The sequence below is a fragment of the Synchytrium microbalum genome (assembly GCF_006535985.1).
Source record: "Synchytrium microbalum strain JEL517 chromosome Unknown SmJEL517_scf0029, whole genome shotgun sequence".
NCBI lineage: Eukaryota > Fungi > Chytridiomycota > Chytridiomycetes > Synchytriales > Synchytriaceae > Synchytrium > Synchytrium microbalum.
In genome coordinates this window covers 129,676-144,052 of record NW_022158378.1, presented here as the reverse complement: position 1 = coordinate 144,052, position 14,377 = coordinate 129,676, and the positions used below count along the sequence as shown (strand labels likewise).

Below are 14,377 nucleotides of genomic sequence, written 5' to 3'. Positions count from 1 at the left end.
ATGAGGAATGGCAAGATGCCTGTGGTGTTGGGGGCAATACAACAAGGAAAACAAGGGATTCACATCTTTTGTTTTTCTTACTTATCATACCCTCGAGGAGGCTCCCAGAGTAACCGTTTAATCGCTCGAAAGGAGCTAGCTGCCAATCTAGCTGCTGCGGTCGTACCAGAAATACCTTACACTCTAGTCATTGGCAGAAGGCAAAGATGAAGTGCGCGGGTTTGTCTCGGCAATCCCATCCATTTCTAGCTGTGAATTTAATACAAATGTCATGATTGGTGGTTTGAGAAAGTGCCGCTGGTTGCAAATGTTCAGTGCAATACACAGGCTGGAAACGTCAAACACTTCCAGACTCAATTGGGACGCTCTCTTGCCATTCCTCTCTGGGTCACTGACAGTTGGGTTATTGGTTGATTTGAAAGATGATGGGTGGATGGACACTTTCTTGGTGGATGCTTGGATTCTATACAGATATGTTATGTCACTTGGTTTTTTTTGTACTCTGCTAACGTTCATTGGAACTCATGAATTAACGCACATCATCGTCTCCAATGCATAGGCAACAACACGTACACACATGAACTTGGTAGTAAGAGACTCTCTTTGTAACTACCATATATTGTTCAATACACTTCCAAGTAAATAGTGAACTAATACTTCTTGTACGGATGCGACCTTATCTCGATGCATGCTGCTGATTCCAAAAGTACTATGAGATTGTAAAGTCGTGTCACCATTTGTCGCAAATTGCTGACCGCTTTTTTTTCGTGGTTACGTGCCGAAAGCCACTTACCTCAAACATTGTGCTGCTGAAGTTCTTCGATAGCTCTTTGCACACAGACATGACTCGACATGGAATAGGAAATGAGAAGAGCAGAATTATGCGGGCAGCGTTTGTAGAGGATGGCTCATATAAATTCGGACTCCCCTTTATTCCTCAGCAGGGTTCTAATATGCTGCTCCTTCTCACATTCAACATCGTTCCCGATTGAGTAGCATTATTCGGCAACAATCCAAGTAGTGTGGGAAGAGTGAAAGGTGACCTGAAATTGCATATTAGACTTTTGAGTTCGTAACGGATCTCCACCCAGGGCATCCCAAGAAATGGTCGTGACGACGTTCTGGTCCAGTTAGGCTTCTTCTTTTATAGTCCGTCTGCAAAACACACAATGTCTTCCAAACGCCACAAACTCCAAAACACACGTAACAAAAACACCAAATTTTGTGGGTATCCCTGATTGTTTCATTTGCAAAACATATACAACCTTCAACCTGTTTTAATAAACCTCAGCCATAATCAACGTAATCAGTGAACTCCACCCTGTGAATGGATGTGACCTTTGACCATGTCCGTCTATAGGTGAATACTGTTCCCAAAAGTATCCACTGCGACGGTATTCCTACGATGTTGACAAGTCAATATCATATATCATCTTAAGCAGATTTTTTGTTATCATCAAGGTTTGAATACTCACACTAAACATGTTGTTAATGAGATTTTCACGTAATTCCTTATACACTGTCTTGGCTTGACTTTGGTATGGACCAGGAACGTGCATATAATTCTGATGGAAAAAAGTGGTGAGTAAAAAAAGGGACGAGAAAGGCACCAATCAAATATTTTCTATACCTTGTACAAGGACCACAGTGCCATATAATTCAAATGAATCCATATAGGTCCTCTCCAATAGTTCTCATGTGTACCAAAGTACGCATCAGATTGAGATAGAGATGCTAACCCATATCTAGATGAGAAAAAGGCATTGTCAGCGAAGAGGGAAAAAAAGGACCTCCACGCAATATAAATTCCTCACGGTGTCCAAAGATGCTGTTCATCCTTCATCAGATCCAACGTAGCTCCCAATTGAGTAGCATTGGCAGGTAACAATCCAAGCAGTAATGGAAAGAGTGAAACGTAGCCCTTGTGAACTACAAAAGCCGATTTTCCTGACAAAAAAATATAAACGAACGTCAGTATTGCTTGTAGGGATAGCCACATCCTCATAACAGACTACATACCATGACTACCAACAGTCAAATCACAAAAGCATTTGGCTGCTTCATTCCAATGTAAATCTGAATTCAGCAGAGGAACCTTAGCTTTTTAGACGAAAACAGAAACAAACACAGAAAGGATGTACCTTCAAGACTATACACCACATCCTTAACATGCTTGGCATACAAGGCAGCATCCTCTTCAAATCCGATCTGCTCAGCAACACTTTGCAATGTCTTTGCAAAGAATCCAACCCATGATAACAAGTCGACATGCAATTCACCAATACTTGGGTCGGTAGCTCGCGGATAGTCATCGAGACCTGTATGTGAACAAAGTGTCAATGCTTCTCTCGCGAACTTTTGTTTTTTTTTGGCACTCTACCTGACGTCAGAGTATGAACACCTTTCCGACCTCTCCATCGATACGCTTCAGTGCTACGACTCGTTCTGCCCCACTCTTCAATTTCACCCCACTGAGTGCTTCTAAACCACTCGTACTGGAGCTTGAATTTGGGGTATATGCGTTTCAGATAGCTCATGGCTAGTTCCTTGTCGAGCAGATGACGTTGTGTGAGATATACAGGATCGTTTGTGCCAATCATTGGTTCTGGAAGGAGGGTGGGCTTGAGTTTGGAGAATAACAAAAAAGGGATCTCTTGACGGATGTACGTCAAGACTGACCTGAACCAGGAATGCTAACACGATCAGCTTGATGTTGCAACCTCTCAATAAACTCCCAAACAGGTAAAATGAGAGTTGGAGGGTTGGCGTGGTGTGGAAATTGTGTGACGAATTCTTTTGGAACCTGCGAAAAAATATGTAACACTAAATCAATGCACGGAACGGTGTCTTCCAGTACACAAAAACAAATCACAAACCTTGCTACGTGCTTCATCTCCAAGAATCTGTTCACGAGCAACCCATCCATTATCTTCGATCAAATTTGCCCATGATTCAATTATGTCCAGACTATTTGTGAGAAGGTGCTTAGCAAAAAAACAACCGATACGGTATCATTATAGATAAGGGTTAACGTACCTCAACTCATTATCCCATTTACCAATTAACTGCAAATGAAATCCTTCATCCCTGTGATGGAGAAAAAATGGCCATTATATACAAATCATCCTTTCAGGTCGCACTCTCCAACATACCACAAAAACCCCCTCGGAAAGAACGGCCGTGACGGCGTAGCAGTAAACAACTCTATCGGTCCTTCAATCTGTGGCTTAGGCGTGGCCTTGACCTTCTTCTGACCACCTCTAGATCCACTTGTATCAAAATAATCATCTTCAGCTTCGTCGTCGTCGTCTTCTTCAAGAAACTCGGTGTCAGGGTCTACTTCGGCACGATCGACGACCCACGTTCCATAAAAGTATCTAATATTTGTAGAAAGAACTTCAGCAAAAAAACGATGGCTGCAATCACCACGGAATGGCCCAACAATCTTCAACTCTCTACATACCCAATCCCACCATTCAAACTCCCAAGAGAAGTCTTTGCGAAATCCACTTGATCTGAAGTGAACCCCTTCTTGCTCAAACCAAACAAATCTTCAAACTTTTCATCAAATGCTGTAGCTCGTTCTCTGATCAGTTTGGTCAATGACGGACCACTGATGCGATCAGCTAACAAGAAAGGATCAATGATTGTTGCATTATCAGAGATTCGGAAGCTGAACCTCACCTTTGTTAAGAACTTCTTTCGCATCTAAATTATCAGATATCTGTGATACGAAGCTTACATCAAACTAATTCGAGATTCAAACAAAGGAATTTTAGCAAAAAGAAGATTTACTTGTGGCTATAATGAACACGCAAGTGATTTCCAACCTGAAACGGAGCACGTAACGTCTTCTGTACAATAAACACATTAGGATCAGATCCACCAAATCCATTGGGCAATCGAATCAGATGAGCAGGATCCAGCATGGGTGTTTGATAGTTCTGAATGATTGTTTTGGCACGTTCTACGAAATGCTTTACAAGGACATCTAAAGCAATTTACATTTGAGTTTCAATAATTGTGGTCAAAGCATGTTCAAACTTCAATTCCAGCTCGAGTCTCCTGGTACGCTGACAAAAGTCCAGAAAGCAAGTGTGCATACCTTTCAAAGTCCACAACCCTTTCGGATCAATCTTACTACCAAGAAATGCAGTTTGGTCTAAATCTGTCAGGATGCCATCGTAACGAGGTGGGTATGGACCTCCAACAGGCGGTGGTTCATTGTTGGGATCTAGAGAATGAATTGTTGAGGCAAAAAACCAAATCCACACTTGAGCAATCTGATTTTTCTGTCAGTTTCCACTAGCACTATTACCTCCAGACACCACAAATGCAAAATTCCCTTGATGAGGAGTATGGCCAGCGAGAACTACTTCATCGGGAATTCCCTATAGCATCCACATAATTGTGAGCTTGTCAGTGTATCGAATATCAATAAAGCGCAAGTTCACACCTTTTGAGTGCCTTCACTAAGCAACTGAAACGATCCTCCTTCTTCTTCAATTCCCATGTAAAATATCATGGAGATATCGGCAGTCACGTCTGCGTATAAATATTCGTTTGGGTTAGCAAAAAAACCTATCGTACTGCAACGAATCGATTGCGAATGTACCTGGATCTATCGGCTTTCCACTAATACGAACAGCCCAATCTCCACCTACAGAGACACGTGTCAACCAACGTGACAAGGCTAAAAAACTAACAGCGTTCTCTATGCATTACCTGGTCCAGCACCATCAACCTTGACAAATTCGGTGGTAATAGTGACATTATTGAGCCCATCACGTATTTCCTGCTCTCCAAAACTTCTACCATCGTGCCTCTTGTATCCATATCCTTGCATGTTATCACCTTGTTCACATGAGTGTCGTGTTTCTGTAAGATGAAGTGAGCGGTGGTGAATGTTCCTTTCGACGTGTTCCATGTACGAGACACTTCCAACTAGATGTGTATCATACGTGATAAGCCATTGAGTTCGGAGACGCCATGCCACATGAGACCCGTTATGATTGCATCTGGAGTACGCGACCTGGTACCGAAATAGAGATTTGGACGGTATGTGCCTAGATGTGAATGTAATATGGCAGTAAGTATAATGAAGAAAACAAACTAAACTGTCGCGTTACTCAACATCAAACTCCATTTCATACCCCAGTGTAATGAGTTATTGTGACTTGATGATCCAATGTCAGAAAGTGCATTCGTAGAGATGATGACAGTAGCGCATAGTAAAACCAGTATGAAATTAGTCATGGCTGCATCTATTGCGGAAATCTGTCCTCCTCTTGTTCTGTTCAAATCATTTGGGAATTGACTTTGATCTCTTCGTGCTAAATGTTTGGACCAAAAAAGGAGGAGACGACAATGAGGATGTTGAACAACCATTACAAACAAAGCGTGTTTTGCTGCATAGCGCTTTTATTGGCAATATCTACTGTCTCTGGTAATTTTATCAATCACAAACCAATGGTTTAAATCAACCATTTCATTCGTGTCGTGATTTGAAGTCCAAAGCTCACACAGTTTCCTATAAATCCACTCATAGGACACGAAGGCCATGCTCACAATGAGCAATACAGTTTCGGATACCAACCACAATACGGCGTCGTCGGAAACAACGACACATCATCATTCAAATTCAAGCTGCTGTATTTCGCTGCAAGAGGACGAGGAGAACTCTCACGTCTCATCATGGAGTTTGCGTAAAACACAATGTTATTGCTCTAGATTCCCTCCTTTCAATTCGCCAATACTTTCATTCACATAGAAACGTAACATGGCACGACGAGCTCCCCGTGAACTGGACAACCCAAAAGCAATCAATGCCATTCAACCAACTGCCCGTTCTCTACCACGAATCGCATGGTGAACCAGTCATCGTGTTGGCTCAATCTCATAGTATCGAGAGATACCTGGCGAGGATATTGGGATTATGTGGGAGGTCTGTCACAGAGACTGCGTATCTCGATTCAGTGTTTGAGTCATTCTTGGATTTCGAGCCGGATTTGAGAAAGGTTGCTGTTGCCAAGCCTGAAGATAAGGTATTGGTTGAAAAGGTGTCATGTTCGATTACCAACCAACAATTCACATTGACATGCAAATAGGGCGATCTTTTGGCATATTTCTTGGCCAAACCACTACCCAGATTCGTAAACATTCATGAAAAGCTACTGAAGGAATCTACTGGCTACGTCTCAGATCAAGTACAGTGTTCTGAACAGACATCTCTGTCAAACCGGTATCCAAGAACTCAATTCACCCTTTTTCGCCGTATAGATCACATACGTCGACCTAGCACTATTCCTCAATGTTGAAATAATGGTTGGAATCTCAGAGGCCATTGAAGAGCAGCTCAACAAGACGGCTCCAGCCATCTACACATCGTATCTTCGAGTGGGGAATCACCCACGTGTAGCTAGCTGGCTAGTTGATCCTAGGAGAATTCCACCACGTAGATAGGGCAGTTGTTTGGAGAAGGAAGGATGAAACAAATACCAAATATCATTATACCTGTTGGTTTGATCTGACAATCCAATGTGTATGTTTGAAAGAATCATCATATAGCGCGTCTGTTACAAGAAATTACGTTGAAAGCTTTGTAAGGTTGCAAACTCACCTCGCAGTGTTCAAATGCGTCCATCGCTCCAAGACAACACTCGTGTACATACCACCAAGCTCAACCGCTTCAATATGGGGACACTAGCACGACACATCCCAACCATAAGACCCGTAATACGGCAGCACATCCATCTCCACCCTCGCTTCGGCTCCTCATCCTCAACACAATCAGACATCCTTTCAATCCGCACCAGTTACCGCACCCAAGGCCATGGCCAGGTCATCCTCGAAAAATACACGTCGCCAGGTATCGCAACCATAAAACTATCTAATCTCAAACGTCGGAACGCTCTCTCCCCGAAAATGATGTCGGAATTCGCTGATGTTGTTGATGAATTGGAACGTGAATGTACGAGTAGTGAGGCAGCACATGGAGGTGCCAGTACAAAGAATGATGGACTGGGAGGTGTTATATTGATGGGTGAAGGGAATACGTTATGTAGCGGGTTTGGTATGTCGTTATCTGTGTTCTTGACGGAAACCTGCAATTTTAACACTGCTCTTTTTGTGCTAGATCTATCACACGGCCAATCATTCATGACATCTACAGCGGGTGACGATATGGCTAGACTGATGCATAATACGCTTTTACGGCTTCGCAGGTACACGGACAAAAAAAAAAGTTTATCTTAAGTGAGTCAACGGGATCACTGACACCACTTCTTATATCTTAGACTACCAATACTATCATGTGCAGCGATAGAAGGATTTGCGCTTGGAGGAGGTGCTGAACTCTCTACGTCGTGTGATTTCAGGGTTATGAGTGAGAGTGCTTCGTTGCGATTCGTGCAGATACTTATGGGGGTTACGCCTGGATGGGGTGTATGTATACATTGCTGTAGCGCTTGCATTATGAGGTATTGATTGTTGGTTTGTTAGGGAGGTACGAGGTTGACTCGTATAGTAGGACGATCTAATGCTTTACGGTATATTCCGTGAATTCTTGTTGGTTTTTTTGCGCATCATATCTCTTCACTCAACTCACCACATCCCATTCACATAGTCTCCTCCTCTCAACACCCGCCCTCAAAGCCCCCGAAGCACTCACGCTCGGCCTCGCAGACGTGGCGTCCAACGATGACCAAGTCTACGAAGAATGTGTGCGTCTGCTGCACTCGATGATGTACGAACAAGGTGGTAAAGGCGGGTCTCGCCACCCGGTTGAAGTCCTGCGTGCCATGAAATCCGTAGTGAATAGAGCTGATGAAGGGCCAGACACGGAAGCAAGCTACGAGTATGAGAGACGCGTGTTTGCGTCGCTTTGGGGACAGGAGGCTAACATGAATGCGATTAAGAAGGGGAGTAAGAAGAAACATGCATAATAATTGAGAGCGCGACGGTTGACTTTTGGGCAACAGTCTTTTATAGTTATATTCGAGATGGTTCAGTAAAGCATATACAAACAGCTTTTGAATAGCAGCAGACAATCTACTTGTTTCGACGCTCACTAGTAATATACTTGTGAATAGGCTCATACGAATGCACGTTCTCATAAATCTTCATCAAGAGTGGTGCCTTCTCCTCCAGCATCTCCTTAGTTTCGGGCTTTGAGTCGATTATATCTTCAATCAACAGAAAAGCTGCCATGTCCACGTACGTGATCTACGCAAAAACCGCATTCATGATTACCCTCATGTTGACAACCCAAATCAAAACACACACACCTTATCACCAACATAGCACCCGTCTCCACCATTAGCATCAATCAACACCTCATGTTTAGCAACCCCATTCTCCAACACTTTGCTAAAGTCCTCCCAGAGCCCGTCCTTTGCGTCAGGGTCTTTCGAGTATTTGAACCTGTAGAAGGATGTGCAGATCTCGGTTAGGGATTCGTGGATGGAGTCGAGGAGGGCTTGGTCACGGTCGGTGGCGCCCATAAAGTTGAATTTCTTTGCTCTATAAATAGGATGGGGTGAGTGAAACGCGTGTAACGGTTTGAAAGTTGATAGTGCTTACAGGTATCGAGCAATAGCAGCGGACTGAGCGAGGGTGAATTCCAAACCGCCTTTGCCTACAATAATGAAATTGGTGAGCTCCATGACATATATCACGAAAAACTGCAGTGACTCATGTATTTGCAACACATTCTTGTCTCCAACATTTACCATATTCTCTCAAGATAGGCAACTGTCCGAATGGAGAATCCGGTTTCAATTTAGCCCAGTCAGCACCTGGAGTAATGTCCTTCCATTCTGCTCCACCACACTAAATTCCCAATTGTGAGCCTCGATGAACAACATTGAATCAATGGACTCTGCTTACTTCGAGCAAGAGACGAGAGAGTTCTCCACGAGCCTACATGAAACATCAAATAATATATTAAAACGAAAAAAGAGAATGCATTATACAAAATAAATAATCTTTGGTTTGAATTCAGTGACTTCAACACAGAACGACACGTTACCCGAACGCCAAAGTATAAGAGCTCGTAGTGGGTCTTGCTGGCCTTTGCGGCACGTTTAGGAGGCATCGTCCCTAGTATTTGCTTACTCTGGGAATGAATTTGTTTGAAAATGCAACGTGCTCACCCCACACTTTTCGTGTCACAATCGGACGCAAACTGAGATTTGTCAGGAACAGAAGGCCCAAAGGTGAGAGCAACGCATGCCTTATGTTATCTCTTTAATTCATATCTATATTTTCATCTAATACCTTCCTTCAGTAGTGAACAATATGGAAACAAAATCCTTCACAATCCCATTCCCCAAATCAGACATACCATGCTGCATCCAAACACCACCAGCACCATCAACCGACACAATAGGAATCATCCTAGCACATGGCGCAGGCGGTGACCTAAACTCTCCCGCAATGGCGTCCCTCGCCACAACACTCACCAAACACAATTTCACAACACTGCGCTTCACTGCATCATCACTAAATCTCGATCACAGAGTCAAGCAATACGAAGCAGTATATACATATACTCAATCCCCCTCCTTTGCCACCCACGTCAAGACTGTTCCCAAACAATGGATTCTCGCAGGCCGGTCAATGGGCGCACGAGCATCAGCAGCACTCTCTGCATTGCCATCCACGGATTGTGTAGCTGTATTAGCATTCTCATACCCGCTACATAACGAGAGACATACGGGTGGATTGCGTGATGCGCTACTCAAAAATCTCACACGGCCAATACTGTTTGTGTCGGGAAGTAATGATAATATGTGTGATTTGGGTATACTGGCTACGACAAGGACGAAGATGCGTCAGCCAAATTGGCTTGTGACGCTGGAGGGTGGTAATCATTCGGGGAGTGTAAAAGGTGGAGGGAAGGCTAATGCATCGGTTTTGGAGTGTGTTGGGGAGTTGTGTCGGTCGTGGGTGGATTATGTTGTTGATGGAGATGAGGGGAGCAAATGGAAGGATTCGGAATGTATGTTGAAGGCTGAAAAGGGTGGGAGTGTTGTGAGGACTTGGAGTAAGAAGGTTGGTACAGGTAGTAGTAGTAGTAAAGTAGGTGACGCAGAGCAAGCAGATGAATCTGGAAAAGCTGCTGATGAAGACGCTGAAGAGGACGCAGAACCGCCTGTAAAGAAACGTAAAGCAGCAACGTCTAAGAAAGGCAAGGCCGCTGCTGCAGACGATGATGACACTGACGTCGAAGTTCCTCCTAAGGCAACACGCAAAACAGCTAGAGTAACCAAAAAAGTGAAGACCGTTGTTGAAGAAAACGATGACGACGACGAGGATGAAGAACCACCTAAATGAAACGTAAAGCCATAAATCCAAGAGGTAGTGACTCAACAGACCTCCATAACCTCGTACACACGGCAGCCGCACATACATTAAGTAAATCGTTTAAACGTCGATGCAAAATCGTTTCTTGTATAAAGTTGAATTGAGTCCTGTCATAACAAACAAACATTTGTTATGACAGTTGTCATTGCAGATTGTGTCCAAAACACATGTCCTCTCAGTGTTTCGTCAACGACGCACATGCTTTCTCCTTTGCAGCATCTCCACACACCCAGACGAGCAATGAGACGAGGTAGCGCCAATACTACATGACTGTGCTGCAGCCAGCGACGAAACACTGACTGTTGCGTTTGATGCCACATCTTTGGTACAGCAAACAAGCTGTGCCTTACTATCCATGACACAGCATCAGTTTGAATTGATATTTAGCAGTTCTTGCAATGCTTGCTTAATTTTGTGTCAGTGCTAACTCAATTTTCGTACATGATTGCAAAAATGCTAAGAAGATCGTCAAAGTCTAGTATGAGACAGTACTGTGAGCAGAGAGGTATATGAATTGCATTCAAATGACTGGTCTCTTACATATTTTATTATTTTTAAATCGAGATCTTGAATATAAAAAAGTGTTGGCACGCCTCTTTGACAAATTGTGGAAATGGGCTCTTTTTGGTTTGGTGGAAAGATCTCTGATCTCTCGTTAACTTTCACACAGAGAGAGATTTGAATGCTGTTGAGCGTAGTTCGTGGACGCCCTCGAATTCTTTCTTGGACAGGTTTGTTATGTTTGGTGTGGAAAAACCTACCACCATTTGGCACACCCCACCGTGAGCCGTTTGACACCAACCGCAAATCACCCAGCACAACAGGATAAACTCTCTCTCTCATAGATGGGGGATAGCACAATGTAGATGACAACACCTTGGCTACCTTTGATGAAAACGGTTTCCGTAATTTCTTCCGCCGCTTGTGATTGATCTTGTTGAAATCAGGAGTTTAGACACACAGAATGATTGGGTTCCTCTCATGTATATCGTAAAACCTTGCATTGTTGGTCTGTCAAATTGCTGCTTTCTTGGTTCGTCCTTTTTTCTGCGGCAGACAACGGTTTGTTGTGTCAGCGACCACTCAAGGGCACCACCAACGAAAACATCAATATCAAGCACAGAGACAAGAATGATGTTCAAAAAATGTCTATATAAACCACCTTCAATACATATTTGTGCAACACCTTTTCACAGACTGAAACCACCACCCAGTGTTTTGGTCTCAGTTATGAGTATACATGCAGCACGAATCTCTCTGTGCAATGTTCTGCAAACAACCTGACGAACAACAAAACGTTGCTCCATTCAGGTTACATGATTCTGCTCCAGTCAGGGAGGCAACACCGATGGTTGCATTAAAAGGGATGTCATCTTTGAGGCAGCAGATTACTTGTGTAGGGTCTGCCATCACACAGTTTCCTTTTCCGACCGTGACTGAGAATTCGGCTGTGGCTGCTAGTCTGCGAAAAAAAAATGGAAGGTGAGTTGATGAATGAGAATTTCTAACGGAGCCCAATCATTCTGACTGGCTTTCAGATTCATGTTTGGTGTTCAACTGATCACGGTTGTTCAAAAGTTGTTGGCGATATACCAACTTGCGTACATGATTGCGAAAAGAGCCAAGAAGATAGTCAAAGTCTGTTTCGAAGAGATTTTGTGAATGACAGTGAACCATATTTACAAGTGACACCGTCTTTTCTTACATATTTCATCATTTCAAATCAAATTCCAGAATGCTAAAGTCTTGGCACAACTTTTGCAGTTCAAACTTCCTTGCTGGTGAAAGTTGAGGGCCTTAGATGGACAGGATGGTGTTAATCTGAGTTCAAGTGCAGCCTGAAAGGTATGGTTGTGACGTGTTGATCGTTCTCGAATTCTTTTGTTGGTATTGTGATTTTTTTTGTGGTTGAACGAGAAAAGATGTTCCGTCGATAGTTGTGCTAGATATTGGCACAACCACAGAGTCATGGAGTCGTTTTGATCACAAGCACATGTGATTAGGTGGAAGGTATACGTAGACGGCATCAAAGTCACTAGAACCAAATGAAAATGTGAAAGCCGTGACAATCAACCCAACAGCAAAATTCAACAGACTTAGAGTATTTCAGAATTCTTGCATAGGCTCCATCCAAGCCCCAGCTAGCAGAGAAACTCAAGCACGGTTGGCCGGTGGTTCCATTCTCCTCCTGTGCAAGTTGGAGAAAGAGGTGAAAATGTTAGAAAAATGGCAGCTCTGCCTGACAAATCATGCTCTCAGCTCTCCCCACTTCCTCTTTCGCCCTTCTGGAATGACTTTGAGCGACAACAACAACTCAACACTAAAACCAAAACCACCCATCACCAATCAAAATAATATTAATGTGTATTTCAAAAGCAGCAGAAGCACCAGAAACAAACCAGTCCCTCAAAACTAGATCCTAGCGAACGTATCAACTAAATATTTCGTCACATCGTACGATCCATCCTTTCCATTCCTAACAATTATAGCGGCATGAGAATGGCTACGCTCAGTCATGACATCAACTTTATCCCATGGTAGCGTGTTGAGCTGTTCTATTATATAAGCACGTTGAGCTGGTGCTGATGTTTTTAGTAGCTCCGGGTTTGACGATGCGTGGAATTGTAAGTCCTTGTCACTCCACACCCATTCAGTCTCGGTTGGTTTGGTGGTTATATGGTAGTATGCGCTCCACTAAAAAAGAGAATCGGGGATGAGGTTTGATCAGGTACCGCTCCAATACTAGCGAGAGAAAAAAAGCAAGAATCACGAGAATGTAATTGACTTACACCAGCAAGAGTCGGTAAAGCCACCGCAAGCCATAACGGAACCAGAATCGGGCTCAGTATAATAAAGATACTGAACGTAACTTTCCCCCTCGTCGTCATAGGCAGCTGCGTATACGGCACAGTCGACGGTTTCACCAAACTTGGATACTCATCTCCATACCCCTTCATAGGCACCCATCTATGGTACGGATTACTCTCTTTAAACGAGGCAGTAGTATACGGCACAGTCCTGTCCGACTTGATATTAGCAAAGGCCTGTCGTCTTTTAAACAATCCCAATGCTTTGTAAAACGGCGAGTTCGGCATCGCCATAACGACTAGCAGCGGTAGTCCATTCAGATATACATCCTCTAATGCCATTTGACTACCAGATCGAGACGTCAGTGCTGAGGCCAGGGAATTAAATATTTTTTCAATGGTCTGGTTTCCCTTTTTACGGATGCCGAGATGTGGCGTCGCGATGGTCACAAAGTTGATTGGCTGAATTGTGTCAAAGAAGTGGGTGGTGTAGAGCTTGCCTATCGTGTATCTCATGACAAGGCCACCTAATGAGTACCCGATGAATGATATCCTGGTTACAGTTTGATCCTTCTTTTTCATCGTGGCGATTGTTTCGTGGATCAATTCAATTAGTTTGTCTCCGATTAGATCAATTCCGGCATCTAAAAAGGGAAAGGTCTTTGTTTTCAAGAAATGCACTCATTTACGCGACCAACACAAACAAGATCCTCACATGTCTGAAACCCCTGGCTGATATTCGAATTCAGTATTCTCACTTCAGTATCACCATGCACGTCCTCCATATGCTTGAGCAAGACATTAAAGTGCGTTGGCACGCCCCACAGTCCATGCTGCATAGTAAAGAGACGATCAGGCTCCGAAATCCAACACAAATGGAGTTCATTAAATGCATCTTTCAACTCACCTGGCAAACAACCAGATGGATTTCCTTGTGCTCATTTGTAGTCATCGCTCAAATGTTCGTTTGAAATCAGCCTAAACCAATGTAGAGTAGCTGAAGCACCAGATCGAGGTATTCACTGTATAAAATTATAGATAATGAGTTGCTTTTGGTACCGAGAAATATTGAATTTCAGGCCCCAGCTTCCTCCACCATTTTTCGCTGCCACGTAAGACTTGCGAAGAAAGGGAAAAAAGAAGTTCAAATAGCTTACGTGAAAATCGAAACTAAAACCTATAGTGATATCTACGCCGCGATTCCT

General features: G+C 43.4%; 4 protein-coding genes across 4 annotated transcripts; 2 read left to right on the top strand and 2 right to left on the bottom strand.

Annotated features, from left to right (window-relative positions):
* Positions 1–1,277: 1,277 nt before the first annotated feature.
* Positions 1,278–5,256, bottom strand: CWH41 (mannosyl-oligosaccharide glucosidase; the record flags this gene model as incomplete). The annotated part of the gene is made up of 21 exons (XM_031170303.1): positions 1,278–1,400; positions 1,476–1,565; positions 1,631–1,745; positions 1,815–1,947; positions 2,020–2,076; positions 2,142–2,318; positions 2,381–2,605; positions 2,680–2,803; positions 2,877–2,967; positions 3,037–3,087; positions 3,153–3,377; positions 3,464–3,626; positions 3,685–3,748; positions 3,831–3,991; positions 4,106–4,234; positions 4,319–4,391; positions 4,457–4,545; positions 4,616–4,660; positions 4,726–4,878; positions 4,962–5,066; positions 5,154–5,256. 21 exons carry the CDS (start codon positions 5,254–5,256, stop codon positions 1,278–1,280), a joined length of 2,496 nt encoding a protein of 831 aa, XP_031023750.1.
* Positions 5,257–6,693: 1,437 nt separating this feature from the next.
* Positions 6,694–7,943, top strand: SmJEL517_g04374 (uncharacterized protein; the record flags this gene model as incomplete). Its single annotated transcript, XM_031170302.1, has 5 exons — positions 6,694–7,072; positions 7,136–7,223; positions 7,296–7,443; positions 7,501–7,547; positions 7,625–7,943. The coding sequence occupies 5 exons, from the start codon at positions 6,694–6,696 to the stop codon at positions 7,941–7,943; spliced, it is 981 nt and encodes a 326-aa protein (XP_031023751.1).
* Positions 7,944–9,297: 1,354 nt separating this feature from the next.
* SmJEL517_g04373 (uncharacterized protein) lies at positions 9,298–10,335 on the top strand (the record flags this gene model as incomplete). Its single annotated transcript, XM_031170301.1, has 1 exon — positions 9,298–10,335. The coding sequence occupies one exon, from the start codon at positions 9,298–9,300 to the stop codon at positions 10,333–10,335; it is 1,038 nt and encodes a 345-aa protein (XP_031023748.1).
* A 2,442-nt stretch (positions 10,336–12,777) lies between these two features.
* SmJEL517_g04372 (uncharacterized protein) lies at positions 12,778–14,124 on the bottom strand (the record flags this gene model as incomplete). The annotated part of the gene is made up of 4 exons (XM_031170300.1): positions 12,778–13,059; positions 13,155–13,816; positions 13,888–14,005; positions 14,080–14,124. The coding sequence occupies 4 exons, from the start codon at positions 14,122–14,124 to the stop codon at positions 12,778–12,780; spliced, it is 1,107 nt and encodes a 368-aa protein (XP_031023749.1).
* Between the last annotated feature and the right edge of the window lie 253 nt (positions 14,125–14,377).